Source organism: Psammomys obesus, unplaced genomic scaffold (genome assembly GCF_907164565.1).
Source record: "Psammomys obesus unplaced genomic scaffold, mPsaObe1.curated_primary_1811, whole genome shotgun sequence".
Lineage (NCBI taxonomy): Eukaryota > Metazoa > Chordata > Mammalia > Rodentia > Muridae > Psammomys > Psammomys obesus.
In genome coordinates, this window is record NW_026596166.1 from 2273331 (window position 1) to 2297139 (window position 23809).

General features: G+C 38.6%; 1 protein-coding gene across 1 annotated transcript; it reads right to left on the reverse strand.

The window, feature by feature from the left end:
- Positions 1–546: 546 nt before the first annotated feature.
- Eif2s1 (eukaryotic translation initiation factor 2 subunit alpha) lies at positions 547–23537 on the reverse strand. The gene is made up of 8 exons (XM_055595348.1): positions 23390–23537; positions 18080–18321; positions 12988–13067; positions 10322–10473; positions 6694–6800; positions 5270–5367; positions 2771–2914; positions 547–1076 (listed from the first exon to the last, which is right to left on the reverse strand). The coding sequence occupies exons 2-8, from the start codon at positions 18318–18320 to the stop codon at positions 951–953; spliced, it is 948 nt and encodes a 315-aa protein (XP_055451323.1). The 5' UTR covers position 18321; positions 23390–23537; the 3' UTR covers positions 547–950.
- Positions 23538–23809: the final 272 nt, after the last annotated feature.

The window sequence follows — 23809 nt, forward strand, 5'->3', positions numbered from 1 at the left end:
TACATTAGACTACTGTAGCTGTAACTTTGTATGTGTTACTTGTGAGATTTATTTTACACATTAACCTTTATAGGAACATTAAAAAGGTTGTGTTAAATCAGATCCTGCAACTTTTTTTTTTTAAAAATATATAAAGATCTAGGTAGCACCTACTAGATAATGAGGAAACTGTCCCCTTCACCTGGGTGATGCTGCTCAAAGTAACTACATCAAAGCAGCAGCACTTAAAAAAAACCCTTGAATTATAAATTCAGGTTATAGTTTAGTATATACCAAAGGGACCAAGTGTGATGACTTCTTTCATTCACGTTGTCCCTGGTCACAAACAACCTAACAGGCACATAATTAGCTGAATTTTAGGGTTTTTCTCTACTAGGGATCAAATTTACTATGGTTAAATTCACAATTGCTTCTCTAAACATTCCTTTTGAAAGTCTGTTATTGCATAGGTCATTTGATTACTTGCCTACCTACCATAAGAATATAATTAGGGTCTGAGCATTCAGATTGGCTTTTAACTGGTGACAAGAAGGAAGAAGCCTACAATTAATATCCCAGAAATTTATTTGATGTTTACTTGAATACATTTTATATAGAAAGATTGGGATTATTTCTGCTTTGTGACCCTGGCAAATCTCTGAACCATAAGGGTGCCAATCCAGAGACAACAGAAATGGAAACTGCAAGCACAGTTTTAGGACTGCTGTTTAAGATTTGTCTCTGGTCAAATCAAGCCACTCCCTTAAAAAATGCTTCAGGTGTTAGAGCTACTATGTGAAAACAGCTGACATAAAGGAGGGCATTTAGAGTCTGGTTTGTTGAATACTTAAATACTTGGAAATAAAAATATTCAGCTTTGAAGTTTTCAATACTGGAAAACTGTCAAGTCTCGGGTGTACAGCCAGAAAGGGCTGCTTCGTATTCCTTAAATTGAGACTGTTTTCCAAAGGTTAATCTTCAGCTTTGGCTTCCATTTCTTCTGCATCATCATCTCCATCCACTTCTGCATTTTCTCTCTCAAGCCGTTCCAGCTGCCTTGCAAGTTCAGTCTCATCTGTATCTGTGACCACTTTGGGCTGTGGAAGAGTGTAGAAGAGGCATAGTTTCAAAATGAAATAAACAAAAGAGCAAATTGATATTACTGGTCAGTGTTTAAAATTTAACCTTATAAAACACTTTCATTTCTAATAATTCAGTCATACCTGTGTTGACTTAACACTGAAAGTTAAGAGAAAGACAGTACAAGGAAAGAGAGAACACTACAGTAGAATACTTTCTGCCAATTTAATAAGCTAAACTGAAAACATAAATTCAGTGACCACACTAGAAGATGATCAAGGCCTTGTTTTGTTTTTTTTTTTTTTTTTTTTTTTTAAGAAAAAAGATATTCTGGCCCCAAAATAAATTATTCTTCCTCAGAGAATGAATCATTCTGTATACACAGACATACAATATATGGAAATTAGGGTCTGTTCATATTGAGATGAGGGAAAGATAGAGTACTCTGGTTGAGATAGGACTGCATAGACAAGGCAGTCAGTCCTCCTGCTTCTGCTTCTCAGTGCTGAAATCACAGGTTGGTGTCAACATGCCTACCAAACTTAGTCATTGTCTACTTTTCTCCCCAAGGGGAAATATGCCACCACTGGCCCAAATGTCCTACAACTTGGCATTCCAGTGCTACCAGTGTTTATGACCAACAAAACCCCTTGTTGGACTACTCTGTAAGCAATAATTACTTTATACTAATAATTTTTTATTCCTAAGTATATCAGACTGGGCAGGTAGCCATGATATGCTGACAAGGCTGGCTCTGAACTGTAGGCAATCATCCTGGTCTCAGTTTCTCAAGTGCTGAGATCATAGGTGTGAACCATCATATCCCAGCTCATATGTTACAACAACAACAGCCTTATTTGTGTGTGTGGGAATGCACTGTGCTTCTGAAGCTGAGAAGACAACTTTTGAGAGTCAGTTTTATCTTTCTAACATACGGGTCCTGAAGACCAAATTCAGGTCACTAGGTTTGGTAGTCCAGGCCTTTACCACTGAATCATTTTTCTGGCTTCATATCTGATGTTTTAAAGGTGAAATGTTTTCTGCATAAGTATGAGATTCAAGCCCCAGCAGCCATACCTAAAGCCATATAGTTTTATCTGTAACCTGGAGCTAGATAGACTGAAGACAGGTAGATCTTGAGCTCCAGGCTCAGTGAGTCTCAAAAAACAAGACAGACTGCTGGCCTTCATATGTGCACAGATCAGTGTACCTGGGTACACACAAACACAAAAGAAATTTAAAGGAATAGGCAGTCATCAGGAAGTTCAAGGTGAGCCCTGATTATTGGTGACTTGGAAGCTAGCCTGGGATCCTGTATCAAAAAGCAAAAAACATAAAGGGGAGCAGTGACTGTCTCTGATATGAACTTGGCTGCCTGTTCTTTTATCACTTCCCCCTGGCGGTGTGGGAAGGCCACAGAGGAAGAGGGTCCAGGAAGTCCTGATGAGACTTGATAGGCTAGGGTTAGATGACAAGGGAGGAGAACTCACCCTTTCAGTGGACTAGGGGAGGGATATAAAAGGGAAAGCTGGAGGGACCGGGAGGAAAAGAAGGAGGGGACTACAATCAGGATATAAAGTGAATAAATTGCAAAAATTAAAAGTTAACAACAACAACAAAAAGGTAGAAAACCACAATTACAATGAAAAAAAAAAAAAAAAAAAAGCATTAAGAAGACGATGACGACAACCGACAACAACAGTGATCTCACCTCCATCTGAACATTGAACACTCCCCTCTTCTCTTCAATCTTCTCTTTGATGACTGCCATAGCCTGATTAAGAACAGAGAGGCCCTCTGTTCTCTCTAGGGTTGTTGTTGTCATCACATACCTGGGTGGAGCTATTAGATTAATCTAAAGGAGAGAGACCAAAATTAAGCTATGTGATTTGCTGCATGACAACCCGCCTCCCAGATCTCTAGATCAGTTTATTAACAGTCTCTTAGTTTCTTTTCTCATGGGGGTGATAAGAAGCTCTAACAAAAAAAATTTTACCGGAGAAAGGATTTATTTTAGCTCACAATTCAAAGCAAAATTCCTCATCACCATGAGGAATTCAAGGTGGAAAGTCAAGGCAATGGGAGTCTGAAGCAGTTAGTCACATTTACATCTGAAGTCTGAATGCAAGCATTCATTTGTCTTCTCTCAGTTCCCTCTCCATTTAGATAGTCGAGAATCCATTCAGAGACTGGTGGGTCATTTTACCTTAACATAATCAAGACAACCCTGCACAAACATGCCCACGTGAATTCTATATCTGTCAAGCTGTAAACTAATACCAACTATAATATATAGCCAAACCACTGAAACAATGATCTAATCCAGTACATATAAATGGTCCACTGGTGTTGGAAAGATGGCTTAAAAACATTTGTTGTTCTTGCAGAAGATGCTGGTTTGGTTCTTAGCATCCACAGTGACTCACAACCACCCGTAACTTTGGTTCTAGAGTATCTGACCTTTTGGACTCTCTGGGGACCAGGCATAGCCATGACACACACATGCAGGCAAACACACAAAAAATAAAAATTAATCTTTTCTTCCTCTTTCAAGACAAGGTCTCATAGGTCGACCAAGCTGGCCTTGAACTCAGAGGTCTGCTTGAACTGCCTCCTAAGTGCTGTGATTAAAGGTCATGCTTGGCAATAAATAAAATCATAAAAAAAAAAAAAAAAAAAAAAAAAAAAAAAAAAAAAAAAAAAAAAAAGCGCTAATTATCTCTAAATTGGTGGAAGAAATCCTTCTAAGAAATCCTCAGTAACAACCATCCAGTTAGGCCAACTTCATCAAAATTGAATGTATATTGCTGAGAAAACATTATCTCCTGTTGGTATAATGTTCTTTTGGAATGCATACCATTTACCTTTGTTCATTCAAATGCTGATTTCTCTACCCCACTATCTGATTTCAATCTGGACATTGTCTTAAATTTGTGTAAACACGCCACCATTTGTTCTCTGTATTTTCAGTTTAATGACCAGCCAAAGCTGTGCAGTGGAGAGAACAGGGTGGGATATCCTGGTCCTGGTCTGCAGAGAGAGAGAGATCCACAGGACAGGACTTGGAACCATGAGAGATGAACCTGACCTAAGATATGACTAAAAGAGAGTATAATGGGTAAAATCTGAATGGTGGAAACTACACAGGCTAGGAAGTTTAGGATGAAGTAATTATTGCCTAGCATTGTGCTCTAGGTTAATTAAATAAATCCTAGACTCTGTGTGGTGATTTGGGTATACAGCTGGTTTGGGAATAAGCGCTGTTTAACTAAAAGATAAATCAATAATAAATATTAATCACCCACAACAACCTCCCAAGTGCTATGCACATTTTGGGCACTGTAACTTCTTCCTGTAAAGGAGATTTAAGATCGCTGGTCCATTCACAATAGGCCCTCTCCAGACTGTGATGGGAGTACCAACAAAAAGCCTCAGTTGCAAACAACCCCCCAGAAATATCACACACACAAAAAATTAACTCTGAAAACAAAACCAAACAACATGACAGGTTTTTGCTTTTTAAAAAGTTATGATCTGTGCCTGCCATGTGTGTGGTATATGGGTATCTGAGGTGTCAGGTCCTCTAGAGCTAGAATTAAACTCTTATTTTTTGCAAAAGCAATAGCTTTACCTTTGAGCTAGCTCTCCAATCCTCATAAGTTTTTTTTTGTTTTGTTTCATTTTGAGGTGTTGTGAATCAAATTCTTGTAAGAAGAAACCAAACTGAATCCATTTTGAATAAAACTTCCATCTTGAAAAAGCGTCAAATAAAGTTTAAGTTCCCAAGACCTCCCTGGGTAACTTGAAATGCTGCTTGGCAGAGAGAGAGACATGTATGTGGGTAACTGACATCCTGGTTGGCAAGTTGAGGCATGGATGCTAGGCTAATTGCCCTGCCACAGTAAGATAACTCAACCAGTGGGAACAGGGTAAGTGTACCACAAAGACATCTTCCTAAGGTCATCCCCTATCTCTTAATCCTGACTGGTAGGATGACTTGGCACAGATGTTTGTGGTTTTGGAACTTAAAAACTCTGTGACATTCTGGCTCGGAAACACAGTTCAGATCAGTAGTGGCCTGAGTACAACAAAATTTTCTTATCTGCTTAAATACTTGCAGAAAAAGGACAAGACTGGGAATGTAACTCAGTGTCTGTGGGTTCAACTGCAAGGCTCTGATCAGAGGAGTAGGAGAAAACGCACAACTTACCTTGATGGGCATGGTTTCCGTAGAACAATTCAAACCCGCTCTCAGGGCTTCTTTTACAGCATCAATGCCTTCATAACCATAGCAAGCTACCTCAATATCTAAAATTACAAAAAGTCAAAAGCTGGCACCAGAAATGACAATAAAGACAGAAAAGAATCAAAGATGTTGTAGCCATCCTAGTATTAATACTTATGACATTAAACTCAATTAGAGATATATCTCAGACATTTTCATAGCTGAAATGGCTAAGTATATTGCAACACCCCTGCAACCTCCGCACAGGGAAACTTGAAACAGGAGAATTTTTATGAAAGACAAAGAAATTTATCAAACACCATGACAAGTTGTCTAGAACTATTTAGAAACTGCACACTTTTTGGCCCAGCAATCTGGTCTCTTTCCAACATGTAGATCCTGGGTTTGAACTCAGGTTTCTCAGTTTGGTGGCAAGTAGCTTTGCTTTCTGAGCCATCTTGTCTGCCCTGACCCAGTAGGTCTTTTAGAATACCTGTATAGATGCTTAAGTATTTATTTCTGTAATTATGAAATATTGTTAAAACTGTATGTTCCATAAGAGGAAATGTTAACATCTATGCATTTTAGACTGGGGGCTGGTGAGGGCTTCACAAATGGCTAAGAATGTGGTCCACCCTGATTTATATATCTCTAATCATTAGACCTCTGGTTCTTGACCTTCCTAATGCTATAACCTTTAATACAGTTCCTCATGTGGTGGTGACCCCCAACCATAAAATCATTTCATTGCTACTTCATAACTGTAATTTTGCTACTGTTATGAATCATAATGTAAATATCAGATATGCAGGATATCTGATACGTAATCCCTGTGTGAAAGGGTCACTAGACTCCCAAAGGGGTTGTGACCCATAGGTTGAGAACTGCTGCCTTAGACACATGTTCTTGTAAAGTATCTGTACAGGAAGAATGCCTGAAACTATTCCAGATGATTAACCGTAGGGTCAATATGGAGGCATGAAAAGATATCACTGTCCTGTTGAAATATTCTAAACTATATGCTAATGCAAAACAACAGTTCTTTTTGTTAAAGGGCTAAATTAAGGTTAGCTGAACTTCTAGACTATTTTTACTTGTGCGAATACATTTTATGGTTTCGAAGTAGTAGTAAGTTCTTGGGCTAGAAATACAATACTATGGTGGAATAATTACCCAGCATGCATGGAGCTCTAAGAGCCACAACAAAACCCCCAAAGAGTCAAACAAACAGGCCCACCCCCCAAACCAAGCAAAAACAAAACAAAAAACACCTAAAGGTTTGTTACAAAAGAAAAAATACTTAGACAAATTTATAGTTATTGATGTAGCAACATGTTTTGGTTAGTCTCATTACTTAACAGCTTGTTTAGGTATGCACAATATTTAAAGACCATTTAGAAGCCATTTACCTGCTCGAATTTTGACAGCTTGTGGGGTCAAACGCCTATTGATATTGTTAATGAGTACTTCTCGTTCATCTTCATTTAAATCTAAACTATCCAAGATAGATGGGTCTCTGAGAAAAAAACAAAACAGGGACTCTCAACGTATTATTACTGATAAACGTGAAGCCAAACATATGACCAGAGCAACACAAATAACAATAAAGCACTACTTTCAGCAGGGAAGTTAAAATCTTGACTTTGCACACAATTTTAACTATGTGTTCTTTTCTCTTTCCAAATGTGCAAACTGAGGATGAAACAGTGCCTCATAAAACTGTTGTATTAAATAAATCAAAGCAAGGAAAGCACTTAGTATATGACAAAAAGAAAAGTCAACTGATTATCAAAACAGAAATTTTTAGAGATCTGACTAAAATAAGCAATTTAATATAAACCTGACATCCTATCAAAATTAATTCAAGCATTTCCATGTAATGAAAACTCTCTCTTTCAAGGACTTATAATCTAATTTGGAAAAAACAAACATAAACATTTGTGCATGTGGACAGGAGGGTAGTTAGTGAGGTCAGGAAGAGCTTCATGTAGAAATCTACATTTAACTTGATCCTCCCAAGTAACCAGAACCTGGATTAGGGAAGGGCTTAGTTAACACTGCGCAGTTAATTCAGTTAACTGAATTATGTTAACTGAATAAATGAAAAAGACACAGACAGAGACATTGAGAGAGAGAAACTAAAAGAAGACCCTAGAGGCTTGTTATAAAAAAACCCAAACAAACATCAATTGCAAAAAAGGACAACATAAGTACCACGAGCAAGCATCCAAACTAATTATGTGGGGTCTTAGTGAAGAGATAGTATGTGTATACAGAGAACTTTTCATTACCTTGCACAAAGTAAGAGAACTATCTACACTGTCACATGATGACAAAGGCAGACACACACAGACTGACATTTAAAAATCAATAAGCATAAAAAGCTGTTGACCTCATCAATAAGCAGGGGCATGCAAATTAATTACAGCAGAAGGAAAATTACCAAATGATAGTAAAGATGAGAAAAAACAGGATTATCTAACTGTTCAGTTGCTAGGGAAATAAAAACCGTGGAACCAATTTGTAGTGTAACTTGGTGAAACCAAATAGATATAAGTACATCTGTATATATTTATAAAATAAATCTTATGCTTCAACAACTCTATTCTTAGGTATTACAAACCCTCAAAGGTACATATCCATTCATTTACTCATAATACTGTTTGAAAAAATGGGACAAAAGTTAAATCTTTTAGTAGAGTAACATATTCTCAAAATAAAATGATACACAGATTGTGAGGAAGTACGTATAGATCTTCTTCAATCTGGAGAAATTTTACTCAACTGTGTAAGGCAAAACGCAACTTCATTTTACACATGAAAAATAAAACAATGGATTAAAATTTAAATACATAATTTATCCTACATGTATTTTATGGACTTGTGAAATCTTGGGACTAGAAATAGTTTGCATTTTTCTAAGATTTTAGAGTATTCATGTGCACAGAATGAAGTATCTTGGGGAGGAGATCCAAATCTAAACACAAAATTCATTCATGTGTACCTTACACAGACACCTTAAAGATATTTATAAGCATCTTTCATGTGCCTACATTTTAACCATTGTTTGTTACAGAAGGCCAGGCATACGTTTGTGGCATAACGTTGGTACGCAGACTTTCAGATTTGGGGGTGTTTTGTACTTCTGGCTGAGAGATGCTCAACATGAATAGTGCAAAACCAGAAGTGATTATACACTAACAACTGCAGGATAGTGCTTACTACTAAGGACTGAGGAGATTAAAAGAAAACACTTTGTTTCCTATTATTTCAGAATTTTAGTTTCTTAATTAAAAGAAATAATGTGAGGCATACACAGCACAGTCAGTATTAATTAAAACTGGACAGTTGCTACATTGTGTGATGAAGCGAGAGAAGATTGTTAAGTGAAGGGAACTAAAAGCAACTAAAGCGCAGTGACAATGGAGAGTACTGGACAAATAAATGCAAGAGGTTACAGTAGCGTCAGGTCATGGCCGTAAGCCATTAAAATATGCGCTCACTGGACTGTGTAATATGCTCATGCCTTGGATTCTATATCCCATATAAAACCCCCAAACTACTGACTAAAGAGTGAAGAACAGAAGGATAAAGACAGCTGAAGATTGAACAGTACAAGATCTGGATGGAGCCAGTATGCCTGAGCCTGAATATTGGTGACACAGACTATAGGATGTTCAAGTGACCTTGAACAAATCTCTGCCTCAGTTTCTTCAATTTTAATATGAGGACAATAGCACATACATCATAGAACATTAGGATTATGGAACTGTTAGCTATTATTATTCTCTTACAACATCTCTCACACATACACACAGAATCACATGAAGGAATTTGGTATGCTGGGGATTAACAGGCCTAGTCTTACTCTCCCGTTCTATGTGTTGAGGAAACTAGTTTTTAGCAGAAGAAGGGCTGGGAATTAACTTCAGGGCAGTGGTGAGAAATCACACAACATTAACATTTAAAAAGGAATGGGAGGAAAAGATGTAGAGACAGCAAGCAGAGAGAAGTAAATGCTTATCTGAGAGGACAAGATGTTTCCTATACAGAGAAGTCAGGGTAAAGATTAGAAAAAAAAAATAGGGAGGGGGGGTTAGAAATGGAGAAAATTAGAACATTTTTATGATAAGGGCAGATATCAATAAAGATATGGGCTGAAAATCCAAGCAAAGGAGTAACTGACAGAAGGCAGGATATTTGAGAGCTGGAAGGGCATGAACCCTAGGAACATAGGAGAAATGAACGGTTTTGAATGATCTGGGAGGAAGCAGATGGGTAGTTGGGTAACTAAAAGGGCTTCTGAGGAAGAACACTGAGAAACTCTAAAAAACAGACACTATAAAAGTGGGAGGAAGAACTGGCCAAGAGCAGAGAGATGTGGAGCAGCAATGAAGACACAGCAGAAATGAGACCCTGTATATACAGAGGACCCAGCTGATTATTCTTTTCCAGCAGGAGCCAATAACCTACTCCAGAGAAGTCAGGAGTATCAACTAAAGGCTGGATATATCAGAAGAAAAGAAAAACAAGGCAAAAGAAAAACATGGCTAGAAAGTTCTTGCAATGATACCTCATGGTCTTTCTATGTTAGATAACAAACTCAGGTAAAGAAAGGTAAGAACCAAGGTTTTTAAGAGGCAAAGCAAACCTAGTTTAAAAGTTCTATTATGAGGCCACATGGAGGATAAGTTATTATGGCATGGGATGGAGGTCAAGCAACTGCAGTAAGCAAGAAACTGCTGTTTTGGATGAGATGTCCACAGCGTTCCTGAAATCATCCAGATAATGATGGGGAAATGGAAATGTGTAAGGAAGTAGTGTGAGCTAAAACCAGGTTAAAATGGCACATAAAAACAAGATATACTTGACACATAGGATTGACCCGCATCACAAGCCTTTTACATTGCAGTATTTTTAAAGCTAAATTTGACAAGGATCTGATAACTGGATGTTATATGACAGGATGTCAGGTAATCAACCTGTGTGTTAAGACTTAGCAGGTGAGACATAAAGGGAGAATCAAGGTGTTCTTACGAGACTGCATGCTTAAAGGCATCATAGGCACCATATCCAGGTCTCTTGTACTTGTCATCAAAAACCCAGGCAGTTCTCTGAAACAGGCTTTCCAGCTGCTCATCCTTGGTATACTCTAATACCTCAGCAACATGGCGAAGAATGCTATAAACCTAGATACAAAATGAAGAAGCCAATAATTTGAAAATAAGAGAGCTACAAAGAGGCATTTTCATATTTTAACAGATGTAATTTCACTTCAATAATTCCTGAACAATAAAATCTCTAACTACAAATTCTGTCTCCATAAAGAAATAGTTATTACTTAAAAATAATTAACTCAAGTGAGTATAAGTAGAAATATGACATAACTGGGTTGTCAAACATATTAACATTTGAATTTGTTTCACTTGTAACAAGGCCATTTCCTTAGCAAGAGAGCTCTTGCATAGATCAACTATACACAAAACTACACTAAAGGGGAAAACTATTATGAAAGACCCAATTGAGATTTTTAATACTCTTTGTGCCCTGTTATCATTTAACAACTATACTTCCGCTTACTCAGCCACCAAACTCCCTAAAAAGTAATACAAATTTACAGAAATTATTTCATGAGCTAGCAAGATGGCTCAATGGGTAAAGATGCTATTATCGAGAGGGACGATCAATCCCCACAACCCACATGGTAGGAGAGTTGGTCTCCACAAATGTCCTCTAAGCTCTACATGTGTACTACTGCCATGTACACAAACACTAAAGCAATCAAACAAATAAATGAATGTAATAAAAATTGTTTCATATCAAGTAAGGAAAAAGGTCCTAGCCAGGAGTTGTGGCATGCCTTTAATCCCGGCACTTGGGAAGCAGAGGCAGGCAGATCTCTGTGAGTTTAAGGCCAGCCTGGTCTACAAAGTGAGTCTAGGACACTCAAGGTTATACAGAAAAACCCTGTATCAAAAAATTAAGAGGTCCTGAACTGCTTGTTTAATTTTATCATTCTGGGAACATATTCTTGTTTATGCTATATTGCCCAGACTGGGCTGAAGCTAAACTCCTGTCTTAACTTCTCATGTAGGTGGGGTACACATCCCTGTACCAGGCAAATACTCAATCTGACAGTGTTCCAGTGAGACCAAAATATGTAAATTGCCTAGAGCATGTTTTAAATGACCTAACAGGATCAGTCATACTTTATTTGACAGTATAAAGAATCAAACCCAGGGCTTTCTCCATCCCAGGTAAATGCTCTTACTCGCAACTACAACCCTTGTCTCTGTCTTTTTAAGACAGGGTGGCATTTGTAGGTCAAGCTGACCACAAACTCCTATGCTGGCAATAAAGGCATTTATCACCTTCACTTGAAATTCTGCATTTTTAATATGTAGTCAAGTAATGCTGAAGGGGTTAGTTCAAGTCTTACTAAAAAGAGCTTACTTTTTTTTTTTTTTTTAAATAAATACACTCATTTTATATGTTTCAGAAGTGTAAACACATAAAATGAAAAGAGAGATCTGGATCATGATCTAATAGACATGGGACTTATTTATTTTACTGGATGTCTTAGTTTCTGTTCTGTTGCTGTGATAAAATATCACAGCATAAGGGAGCAGGGATTATTTAGCTTATGACCAGGTTACAGTTCAAGCAAAGAAGCAAGAGGCACAAGTCTAAGAAAACTGGTCTTATCAGCAGCCAAGAGCAGAGCGCATGAAACAATGCATGCACACTAGTGCTCAGCTTGACCTCTCTATTTCGTACAGCCAGGATCCCCTGCTCAGGAAATGGTCCCACTCACAATTAAGATGAGTCGTCCCACATGGATCAACCTTAACCAACACAATACCTAGCATGTGTGCCTGGAGGCCTGCTTTTTAGGTGTCAAACTATCACATTGCATTAACCAAAACTAAAAGACAAAATCTTTTTATTCAAATGTTTTCTTGGTAGTTTGAGGTGAGAAACAGATATAGCAAACAAAACAAAACAAAACAAAACAAAACAGGAAAAGGCAAAGAAACTACAATGTCTTTAAAAATAGAGAAACAGGGGCTGGAAAGACGACTTAGTGGGCAAGAGCACTTGCTAGCCTTGCAGAAAACCTGAGTTCTATTCCCAGCACCCATATGATGACTCACAACCATTTGTAACTCCAGTTCCAGAGGATATGATAATCTCTTCTTTCTTGCACACCAGACAAAGCCACAGTGCACATACACACACAGGCAAAACACCCATACATAAATCAAACTAATCAATTAATCAATCTATCAATCTACCTACCTGCCTGTCTATCCATCCACCCACTTACCCAGATATTTGCTCAAAGATAGGGTTTCTCTGTGTAATAGAGTTCTGGCTGTCCTAGAACTTACCTGGTAGACCAGACTGGCCTCAAACTCACAGGGATTAAAGGTGTGTGCCACACCTTTAATTGCACAGCTCAAAATCAATTTTATTTATGTGTATATGTGTGCTCTTGGTAGGTATGCATATGTGTTTACAGTGCCCATGGAGGCCAGAAGAGAGAATAGGATCTCAGAACTTAAGTGACAGACACTTTAGAGCTGCTGGGTATGGGTGCTGGGATCTGAACTAGTTCTCTGAAAGGGCAGCAAGTACTCTAACCACTGGACCATCTCCATAGCCTCCAAAATAAATACATCTTAACAAAGAAATCAACTTACAGTTTTGGATTTTGTAAATTTGTCTTCACATTTGATTGCTTCCTCTGGAGAAACTCTTCTTTTTGACAAATCAATATATCCTGTATGAAAATAATTTAAAATAAACGGTACTTATTCAAGTATAAATGTATGATTAGAAATAATTTTATAACCAAATTAAATATCTGAGAAGCATCCGAACAGTTGAGAATTCACTATGGTTTTGATTATTGTCAGATCAGGTGTGGTGGCATATGCCTATTCAATCTAAAACTCAGAGTACAGGTAGGTGGCTTTTCTTCCTTTGCCCCCCCCCCCCCCCCATTTCTCTGTGTAGCCCTGGATGTCCTGGAACTCTGTAGACTCACAGAGATGCGAATGCCCCTGCCTCCAGAGTGCTGGGATTAAAGGTGTGAGCCATTACTGCTCAGTTGAAGGTAGGAGGTTTAAAGCCAGCCCAGCACAAGAAACTGTGTCTCAAAACAAAACAAACTGAAAAGAGAGGTGATTCTCAATAGAGATAACATTGCCATTTCTGAGTGACCCTTATACTCAGGTGGCAGGAGCTAAAGCACCCCAATGAACACTTAAAACAATCTGCATGGTAGATTATCTTTCCCAGAGATGCTGGCCTTTCAATCTAGAAACTAGGACTCAGAAAGATTAAATCTGTCAGATATCCAGACCTCAGATATAGTCACAATTTTATGCATGATTAGAACACAAAAAGCATGTCATAAGACCTGCTTTTGTACCCTCGTTGATAATCAATTGACTGTATAAATAGTATACATACTTGCTAAAACAAACTGCCTACCCTCCCCCTTTTAAAATAAAAAAAAGCCTCACAATATAACAAAACAGCCCCATGTCGGTCAGGATCTCAGACATCCATCGGCATGTCTTTTCTGTCCTGGGATTAAAGGTGTGTGCCACGGTGCCTGACTACCCTTTACATACTGCTATATGCGATCATCTTTTCCTGACACCCTTACCTTCACTACTTCTTTCAGGTGCTGGGGCTTAAACCCAAAGCATCACATTCTAGGCTAGGTCCTTCCACCCAGTTATAGCCCCCAACCCTCTCATTTTCTCTTCACTTAAAAACCTAATCACTTTAGCTCTTCCATCTTTTCTAACATAAGCAATAAACAATTACAAAATTTTCCACAGCCTTAAAATTAAAACATGGGTGCTCAATTTGGCAAATATTTGTTTTCTCCTCAAGATAGAATGATAACGACTCAAACAAGTTTCAATACGATCAGAGAACACATGACTTCAACCTTTTAAATTTACTCAAAACTCTATTATGGCCCAACTTATTATTTTAACATGTATGACATGCGTATCTGAAACAAATGTATATTCAATTATTTTTGATATGGCTCTTGCATTAACTATTCAAAGGTTATCTAAACCTCAAAACTGTAATTACAGATTCATGTATTTTAAAATTTTTACTTCGCATCACAAATCTCTATTGGACACATACATATTGACAGCTTTTGTGTCCTATTTATTACAAAATGTTCCTGCTTAGTTCTCATCTACTTTATTTGATATTAACAGATATCCTAGTTTATTATGTCAGATATGTCAGCATAGCTTATCTTTTACCATCTTATTTCTGAGACAGGCTTTACTATGTATACCAGGCTGGCCTTGAACTCAGAAATCTGTTTTTGCCTAAAGTGTATGTACCAACACTCCTCACTCCATCTTATTTTCAAAAAGTTTGTCTCCTGTAGACAGCATTATTGTTTTTAAAAGTCTAACTTATAAATCTCTGCCTTTTAGTTGGAATCCTTGTTTGATTTACATTTAGTATAATTACTAGTACAACAAGATTCAGATCTATTAGTCAAGCATTTGTTTTCCTTTTCTCCAACTTGGTATTCATTTTCTCCTCTCTTAGCTAAACTTAGTATATTTTACAGTTTTAAAAAAGCATCTATAATTTTATTTGTACGGGTACTTTGCCTACATGTATACCTATTCACCATATGCATGCCCAGTACCGAGGCCAGAAGAGGGTGTTTGGATCTCCTGGAACTGAAGTTACAGATGGCTGTTAGTCACCATCTAACATCATCTATTGGGAATAGAATCCAGGTCTTCTAGAAGAGCAACCAGTGATTTGCTAAGCCATCTTCCCAGACCCCACCACTGGCTTTTTAAAATATAATCACATCATTTTCTCCCATTCCTTTTCTCTTAAACCCTTTCCTCATATCTTGCCTGTGTGTTCTCTCAAATTCATAGTCCCTTTTCTTTGTTACACACATATACATATTTTTAAGTATACAAAAACAACCCGTTCAGTCACTATGCTATTTATATGTATGTATGATTCCCCAGCTTAATACTCGGTACTGGGTAACCTTGAAGGAAAACCTATTACACTATTTTACTAAACCAGCATAATTCCTAACTACATTCTAAATATTTATACTTATACCCATAGATAAGTGTAAAAACTATACATATTTAGTATCTCATCTCTTGGCCTTTATGTTCTAGTAATCAAATTTATTACATGTGCATTAAACAATATTCTGCAGTTTCTTAGTGTCTCTAGTGCTCTATTTATCATCTTTCATCCCATGGCTAACTGTTCAGTAGTGCTCCAGTCTTTGAGGGGTATGTTTCAAGACTTACTGTTACATTTAAAACTGTAGACAGTACCAATCCCTATTTATTATATAGTCATGTTCCACACAATAGTATTTTGGCCACTGACTTGCATGAAGGTAATTTCACAAGATTTAAGCATAGTAGTATGCATGAGTATATTCATGTAAGAACACTGAACACTATGATATTTGTGTAACACTCAAATCAATTAAAACATGTCTCAGAATGCAGTCCTCCTTTAGGCTTTTGTTGTTTTGAGACATCACTGGTAGTGATGATTTACATGGAATCCAGAAAAAAGATGAGTTAAAACCAAATGATACACAAAACTCAGCACACCTGAAAGACTTTGCAGGATCTGGGAGTTGGGGGACAATATACAACATTCTAACTGCCAAAGATACTGGGGCTCAGGTTTGAGAGTGAGTGAGCGTGCATTTGTGGGCATGTGTATACGTTTGCATGCTGCACGCATCATAATTCTTTCTCAAAGCTTATATAAAGTATTCTTAAAATTGCAGGGCGCCATGGAAGCACATGCCTTTAATCCCAGCTCTCCAGAAACAAAGGCAGGAAGATCTCTGAGTTTTTTGGCCTGCCTGATCTACAAAGTGAGTTCCATGACAGCTAGAGCTACACAGAGAAACCCTAAAATCTAGTCATTTTTATCTGACTTCTAAAGTTAACCCAGTCATCTTACTGCTAATTTGGTTTTAAATCAAGAAAAAAAAAAAAAAAAACATTAAATACATTTAAGTCTATTAATACTGAAGAGCTCTCTAGGAGGCCCACGCATTGCAGACAGATTTGGCCCTTTCCCTAAGCTGGCCCCAAAGGTCTATTCCTTTATTTGGCCACTGACTCATTCCTGAGACAAAATACCAAGGTCCAGCAATCAAGATTCATTATTTGGCTCTAGCCGTTCAATCAGGACTTACCAACTCAACCTAACACAGGCGTCCCCCTTTTTTTCCCTTATAAACCACTCTTGTTAAAACACCTGCTGTCTGTCTTTGTGGGATCCATAGGCAAACACCCACCTACACCTTGTCCCTCTTGGGTAATAAATATTTGTGCTGAGAACTTGGTGTCTGGGTGTGTTCTCCTAGGGGCCCTCCCTTACAAATACAGATGAGTTAACTACTATTCTAGGTTTCTTTTTCTCTCTCTCTCTTTTTTTTTTTTGAGTTTGGTTATAATGAGTTAATTACCAAAATATTGAAAAATTTCAAGTCATCTGGCCACAAACTAACTCGAAATATACTTATTAAATCACTATTACATGTGGGAGGTGGTGATGGCAGTGCACACCTTTAATCCCAGTACTCAAGAGGCAGAGACAGGTGGATCTCTGTGAGTTTAAAGCCAGCAGCCAGAGCTAGTTCTAGGATGGCCAAGGCTACAGTGAAACCCTGTCTCAAAAGACCTCACTGCAACCAAAGTAAATGGAAAAACAAACCAGCCAACCTATTACCACTATTATTTTGCTTAGCCAGTTAATTAATTTTTAGCTTTTTTTTAATTAAAATTTTTTTATTTAAAACTTTAGACAAATTAAACATGGGTTATCTATAGGGAGATGTGGGTGTGTGCTTGCATGTGTGTATATACATGTATGCCACAGGCCATTGAGCCTATAGGAGAGTTTTGAGTGTACTGAGGAGCTGTTCAGTTTGATTTTTGAGATGGGGGGGTCTCTTACTGGCCAGGTACTCACTTAAATTTGACTGGCCATGAATCCTGAGATTTTCCACCTCCCCGGAGCTGGGATTAGCAGGCTATGCTAACACATCTGGCTTTTTTATATGAGTTCTGGGGACTTAACTCACCTCCTCTAGCTTGTACATCAAGCACTTAATTGATGGACTATATCCTCAGCCCCCAAATGCTTCTTTAACTACCTTCTATGTAAAGAATCCATGCAGCAGGAATTCTAGCAGAACCATTTTATCTAGGGTAAACATTAGAATGAAACAGCTGTTTTCTAGAAGTACTCTGACCTTGAAGAAAACATGTAGCAGACAGTGACTGCTTCCTATTATCTAGAGCTGTACAGCTTTTGCATGACTTTGGCCCCAAGACAGTCTCGGCATACCTGGAATACCTGTCACTATCGAGCACTACAAACAGTACATAATGGAGGCTAATGTTGTGGGGACATGATCTTTTCCTTCAGGAAACATAAAGGTTAGATTAGGGGCTTTGGTATGAGAAACTTGTTTTACTCAAAAATCAACTTTTGTGATCAATAAATATCCCTTTTCAAGGCTCTTAGACATTTAGTCCAAAGAGGCTGGATCTCCCTGCTGTAAGCAAGGCCTTAATTTATCTGTGACTGACCCTCTTTGTCCAGTGTGAACACCCACAAATTTAAGTATAGTAGTTTAACTAAAATACTCTGTAAATAAGACATTTGAAACCAGAATCGTCTGTTATTTTATAGTTTATATTTCTTAGCTAACTTTTTCTCACTTACCTTTTTCTTTGTCCACTCTAATGACAACTACACATTCATTTCTACCAATGCGGATCAGTTTGTTTATAGAACGGATGCGTCTTCTGGATAATTCACTAAGAAGAATCATGCCTTCAATGTTATTGTATTCCAACAAGCTGACATAAGCCCCCATTTCAGCAATGGATCGTACATTCACCATCACTACATCTTCCACTTCAGGAAATTTGTGTTGATAAAATCTACAACTTAGGCCCGGCATTCTGTAATTAAAAAAACAAACAATAAGTGTTGAGTTAAACTAACAAAGTAGTTAATTTTGTAGACCTTGACAATGAAAAAACACAACAAAAGAAAACAGACATGAGCTTCCTCATCTCTTTAAATGCCTTAGATATCAGGAAATGGACAGATACCCAGGAACTAAATTTTAGTTTTTATTTGCTCCATATTTTTGTGATGCTTAGGCAATCACTTTTAAAGGAACCATAAAAAATAATGACTATCTATAAAGTGCTGTGAGACCTAAGGATTAAAGGAATATGTCAAGAGTAAAACTATTTTAATAAGTAGGACATCGTGCTGTATTCCTGTAATCCCAACACTCTGAGGTTGAGCCAGAAGGATCACAAGTTTGCAGACAGCCTGGGCTATATACTTAGATGCTATCTCAAAACAAAACCAAACTTCCAAAAAAAAAACAGCAAATCACCACCCAACATTTTAATAATCATCACAGACTGGGAGGCATCACCATAAAAGAATTTTAACATTATATAAGCTATTCTTCCTCCAAGTCAGCTCATATGGCATATGCAGCACAGAGCATATGAAGGGCAGACCCTGACTACTTAAACTACTTAAACGTAACCAATATGCCGTTCTTTTTGATACTGTGGACTGCGCTGAGCTTCTATTTACACATGAAGCAAACCTTTCCTAATTTGCCTCTCATTGGCTGCACCCCTAGTCTATTATCACTGTAGCCAAAATTACAGTATCACAACCTAAAAATTTAGTAAGGGGCTGAAGAGATGGCTCAGCGGTTGAGAGTCCTGGATGCTCCTCCGGGAAACAGACTTGTTTTCCAATACCTACACAATGGCTCACAACCATAAGTAACTCTGGTTCAAGGGGATCCAACACTCTCTTTTGGCCTCTGTGGGCTATAAGCAGATGGTATAATGCACAACACCCATAAAATAAAAATGGTTTCATTTTTTATTTCCTTTTAAAACAAATGATTTAATTCAGTCATTATAATTTCTAACTTGTATTATTAGTCTGATGCATTAGCCTTGCCTATGCGAGGGAAATACTTCAGCACTGAGCTCTTCCCCAGGCCTTATGTCTTCATTTTGTTAACAAATATGCCTGCCTAATCTTGAGAAGAGCTTTATAAATCTCCACAGTTCAAGTGTCTTTAATCTCCATGCATTAAAGACACTTAAAATCATTCCCTCTGATCCACCCAAAGTTTCCAGCACCATCTCTTTAGTGACCCATATGCTGGAACTCATACCAGTCAGTACTATACTTTAAAAAAGGAAGTCCTCAGACCTTAATTGTAGCTGAGGACTTTTATGTTCTGTTAATCATAACCTACTTACACTGCTGTCAGAGCTCAGAAGAAAGGTAGTTAACAGCGCCCAAAGGCCTAAGAAAATAATTGTGACACTTGTGAAACTTGTGTTGTTAACTGGGACGAAAGCATCAATACTTAAGGATAACATACTCAGCAATGTTTAGTGTTATATGCCTTTAATTCCAAAACCAGGAAGGCAGAGGCAAGTAGATTTCTGAGTTTGAGGTCAGCTTGGTCCAGAGTGAGTTCTAGGATAGCCAGGGCTACACAGTGAAACCCTGTCTCAGAAAAACCAAAATGAACCAACCATGAATCACACCTAGCATATGGAACAAAGTTCTGTCCTAATATGGTTTGAAAGCTGACATGCACATAAACAATCCCACTACCTCCTGGGAAGATGTATGTGGGACTTCCACATCTGTTTCTACCAGGTAGGACTATTTCATGATCTGGCCACTCCCTAGCCCTTGACATACCACTTTCTTTCTAGTTCTATTTGTAGATAAGGAAATGAAGTGTAGGCTGAGCAACTTACTCCTTTATATACTGGTATGTGGTGAAAATTATGATTTGAGCTGATTAAATTTGAAAGTTTGTGCTCTTAAAACCAGGATACATTACTGAGAACTATTACAACTAGAAACATGTAACATGAACAAAAAGCAACACTGATAAACATACTCAGTGTTGGAAGCATGTATCACATCCTGGCCACACTATCAGGACAGAACTTAAAGTACCTTTTAGGCAAATGCAACATGTGGCAGGCTCATTTGTTTCTCTTGCAGCTCAATAAAACAGGGATTTAGTAAACAAAAGAAAGTAGATACTCAGCTAGAATTACCCATTTGCAAACAGTTGTTTCATTTTTAAACAGAACTTCTTTTAAGGATGGGGATGCAAATGTTTTCAAATATTTGTATATACAGAACTCAAAAATTTCAAAGTAAGAGTTGAAATAAATGCTATAGGGGAAGGTGCAACAATTTTAGATTTAAAATCTGCTAGTCACATTTATTCAGCAAATTATCCCAAATAGTAAATGTAAAATGAACTTTTCTTCTCTTGTTTTTTTTTTTTGGGAAGACTTACTGCCTCCTTCTGCTAAACCTAGGCCTAGTCCTGGAAGCTTCTAGCCTCTGAGACTTACTGCTTAGTAAGTTCACCTTTTCTTGTTCTTTCTAGCTCTGGGCTGGCTGGTTCAATTCAACTATTCTGGTTCAAACTCTTTTCCCATCTGACTTATTCAATCTGGCTTTTCTCCCAGCCTCCGAATTGCTCTGCTTGGCCTCAAACTAACTCCAGCAATCTTTTCTAATCTCTTGGTTCTTCATTCTCTGACTCATTTGGTCTTCACCAGAGTTCTCTCGCTGCAAACTGTCTATTACTGTGCTGGTAAAACTTTTCTCTCTCCCTCACTGCCCCTTAGGAAGCTTCCCTTTTCTCTCTGAGAGTTGGGCATATCCTACTCTGTCAACTCTTTCTCTGATTCTTCACTATTTCTGCCACCCAATTAGACATCACTTTCAAACACGGGTGCTTCCTTCTGCAAACTAACTTTACCTTCACTCTTTGGGATTAAAGACATGTACCACCCCGCCTGGGTCTAAGCTTTTCTTTACCTGAAACTTACTCTATACCAGGCTACCCTTGAACTCAGATCTGCTTGTCTCTGTCCTGGATTAAAGGCAGGTTTATATTCCAGCTGGATCACACAGACTTAGGTCTTTGGGTGTGATCTCTTGCAGAGCAGCCATGTTCTGAATGAACATTCCTCTACAAGTAAAGGTGATGTTTCTTTGGCTTAATCAGCTGTTTAAAGATTACAGGCAACAGAGTAAGAGGACACAGAAGGTGATATGGCTACTACTTTAGAAGGTACAACTCTGTTTGCAAAATACAGAATAAATAGTGGAACAATGCTAATGGTATATTACTTACAATACCAAGAAAGTAGCCTGAAACTACAAAAGAATTCTCGAAACAAAGAACCTGCATGTTGGCTGACTGACTAAATCACTTTATGAAATGCTTGTACCATTTAAAAAATTATAAAAAGCCCATTTTCATTCTGTCAATGAAACAGAAATCAAGAATTTATTTAGCCCTTTCCATAATTTTCAAAGTATTCTGACTTCATTTTGCAATTTGATTTGTTAAAACAATTTTTTGGGCAGTCACTACTAAGTACTAAACAATACCAACACAAAAAAATCCTTCCCCAGGGAATTAAGTACCAGTAGGAAAACAAACTAGAAGGATTACAAAGTGCTATGAAAAAGCACAGAGGAGTCAACAGGAAACCGAGGAACAGAAATATGAAATGACTCCAAGGACAAATACATAGTAAGTACTAAAATCAGGAATTAAACCTAAGCCTTTAACCCTGATGTGTCTTTTATCCACCAAACCTCTCTATATCATCGTTTGACAATACTATTAAGGGCTCTCCCACAGTTTCACAGTACGCCTCTGGCTGGCTTCAAGCTCACAGAGCACCTGCATCTGCCTCTTGAGGATCTCACTTCTGCCTTTAGAGTAGTTGCTATTACAGGCACATATCACCACAGGCTGTATGTATTCATGTAAAAAGAAAAAAAAAAAAAGCCAGTTTTCAAAAGATATTATCCAAATTCGAAGCTAATTTCAAATACCCTGAATTTTTTCAATTAACCCCCCCACCCCCCAACAATAGGCACACTTCTAGAACCCAGTACACCGTCATGTCACCATAGTGGATAAGGGAAACGAACAATTCAAAATAAAATGTACTGTGTTAGGAAACTGCTTGTTCAGCTCCAGCACCAGTCTGCGAATCAGCGCCTGCCATCTGGCATAAGTATCGATAAAAGGCACTACAATTTCACAAGTAACTGACATGCTTGAGGAACTGCCCCCTGCCTTTACAACTTAATGAGGAGAAAAATCAAGACTTCTCTGCTACACCTTTTCACCAAGAGACAATGTTTCTTCCTTAATGAAAACTTAATCATCCTAAATCTAGGGGATAAAAAGCCCCAATAGTGTGAACACACATTTAACTCTGAAGTTTTCCTTAATCTTATTAGGCTTTCAGCTTCTATAATTAAAAGATCCCAGTTTTTTTTCTCCAAGTTGTCCCTCAGTAGCATGATTTCAATAGGTGATTTTTCAATTCCAGGAATTCACTCTACAGAAATGCCCAACTAGAGCGAACACTTAACTCCCTTCAACTTTAATGGTTACATTACTGACTCTCTTGGGACTTGCTTTTTTAGTGAAACATGGTGGTTTTATCCTATCGATTCTCTGGCGAAGAGTTCAGTCTCCACTGAGTCAGAGGAAAGTTTTCGTAGTACGGGGCGGAATTTTTATTATTATTATTTTTTTAAATAAGGCCCCAATTCTCGGGACCCGGTAAAAGCAATGGACTCAGTCGTCGTGAGCTAGGGGTGGGAGGTCGGGGCGTTCTCCAGAGGCCTCCCCACCACAAGATGCCTTTTCCTTCAGGAGGCTGTTAAAAATCTACTCGGCTCACGCGCTTTCACGGGGTTCCTCCGCCCGCAACCACCAACGTTTCTGGCTCACAGGAGCAGCCGCCCGGCTAGACCCCCGCGGGCGGCGACGACGCTGTCCAGGCACTTCCCGCGCAGGAACGGGAAGGGAGGAGGTGGCAGCCCGGGGCCTAGCCTCGCTCGCCCGCTCCCGTCACCGGACCGCACTAGAGCGAATTCTTGGGAGAAGCGAGCTGCGGGGCCAGTCACCTGAGGTGTGTGTGCGAATCCCGAACCAGGGTCCCGCGCCGCGCTCCTTAATGGCAACGAGGAGACTCGGAACACGGACACCGAACGCCGAACCTCCTCAGCGTGCGCTTCGCTCAGCCCCAGCGCGCATGCGGACCCGCCTCTCACTGCGCAAGCGCCGGCAGGAAAGGCCCTTCGTTACCACGAACCATAGAGTCTCGGTCCTCCCGCTGGGGGCGGTGCGCCCCGCGGGACGAGTGGAGGAGTACGTTTCCTTGGCATTGATAGACTTGGCGGAGGGAGCTTAAAGAGCGGGTTCAAAAAGGCTTAAAGCAGAGGTGAGATTCCGTCAGCCTGCTCCAGAATGATTGCGTCACGTTTTAGTCAACCAACAGATGGCGCTGTGACGAAACACGGAAAGCCCAGGAAGGGGCGGCGCGT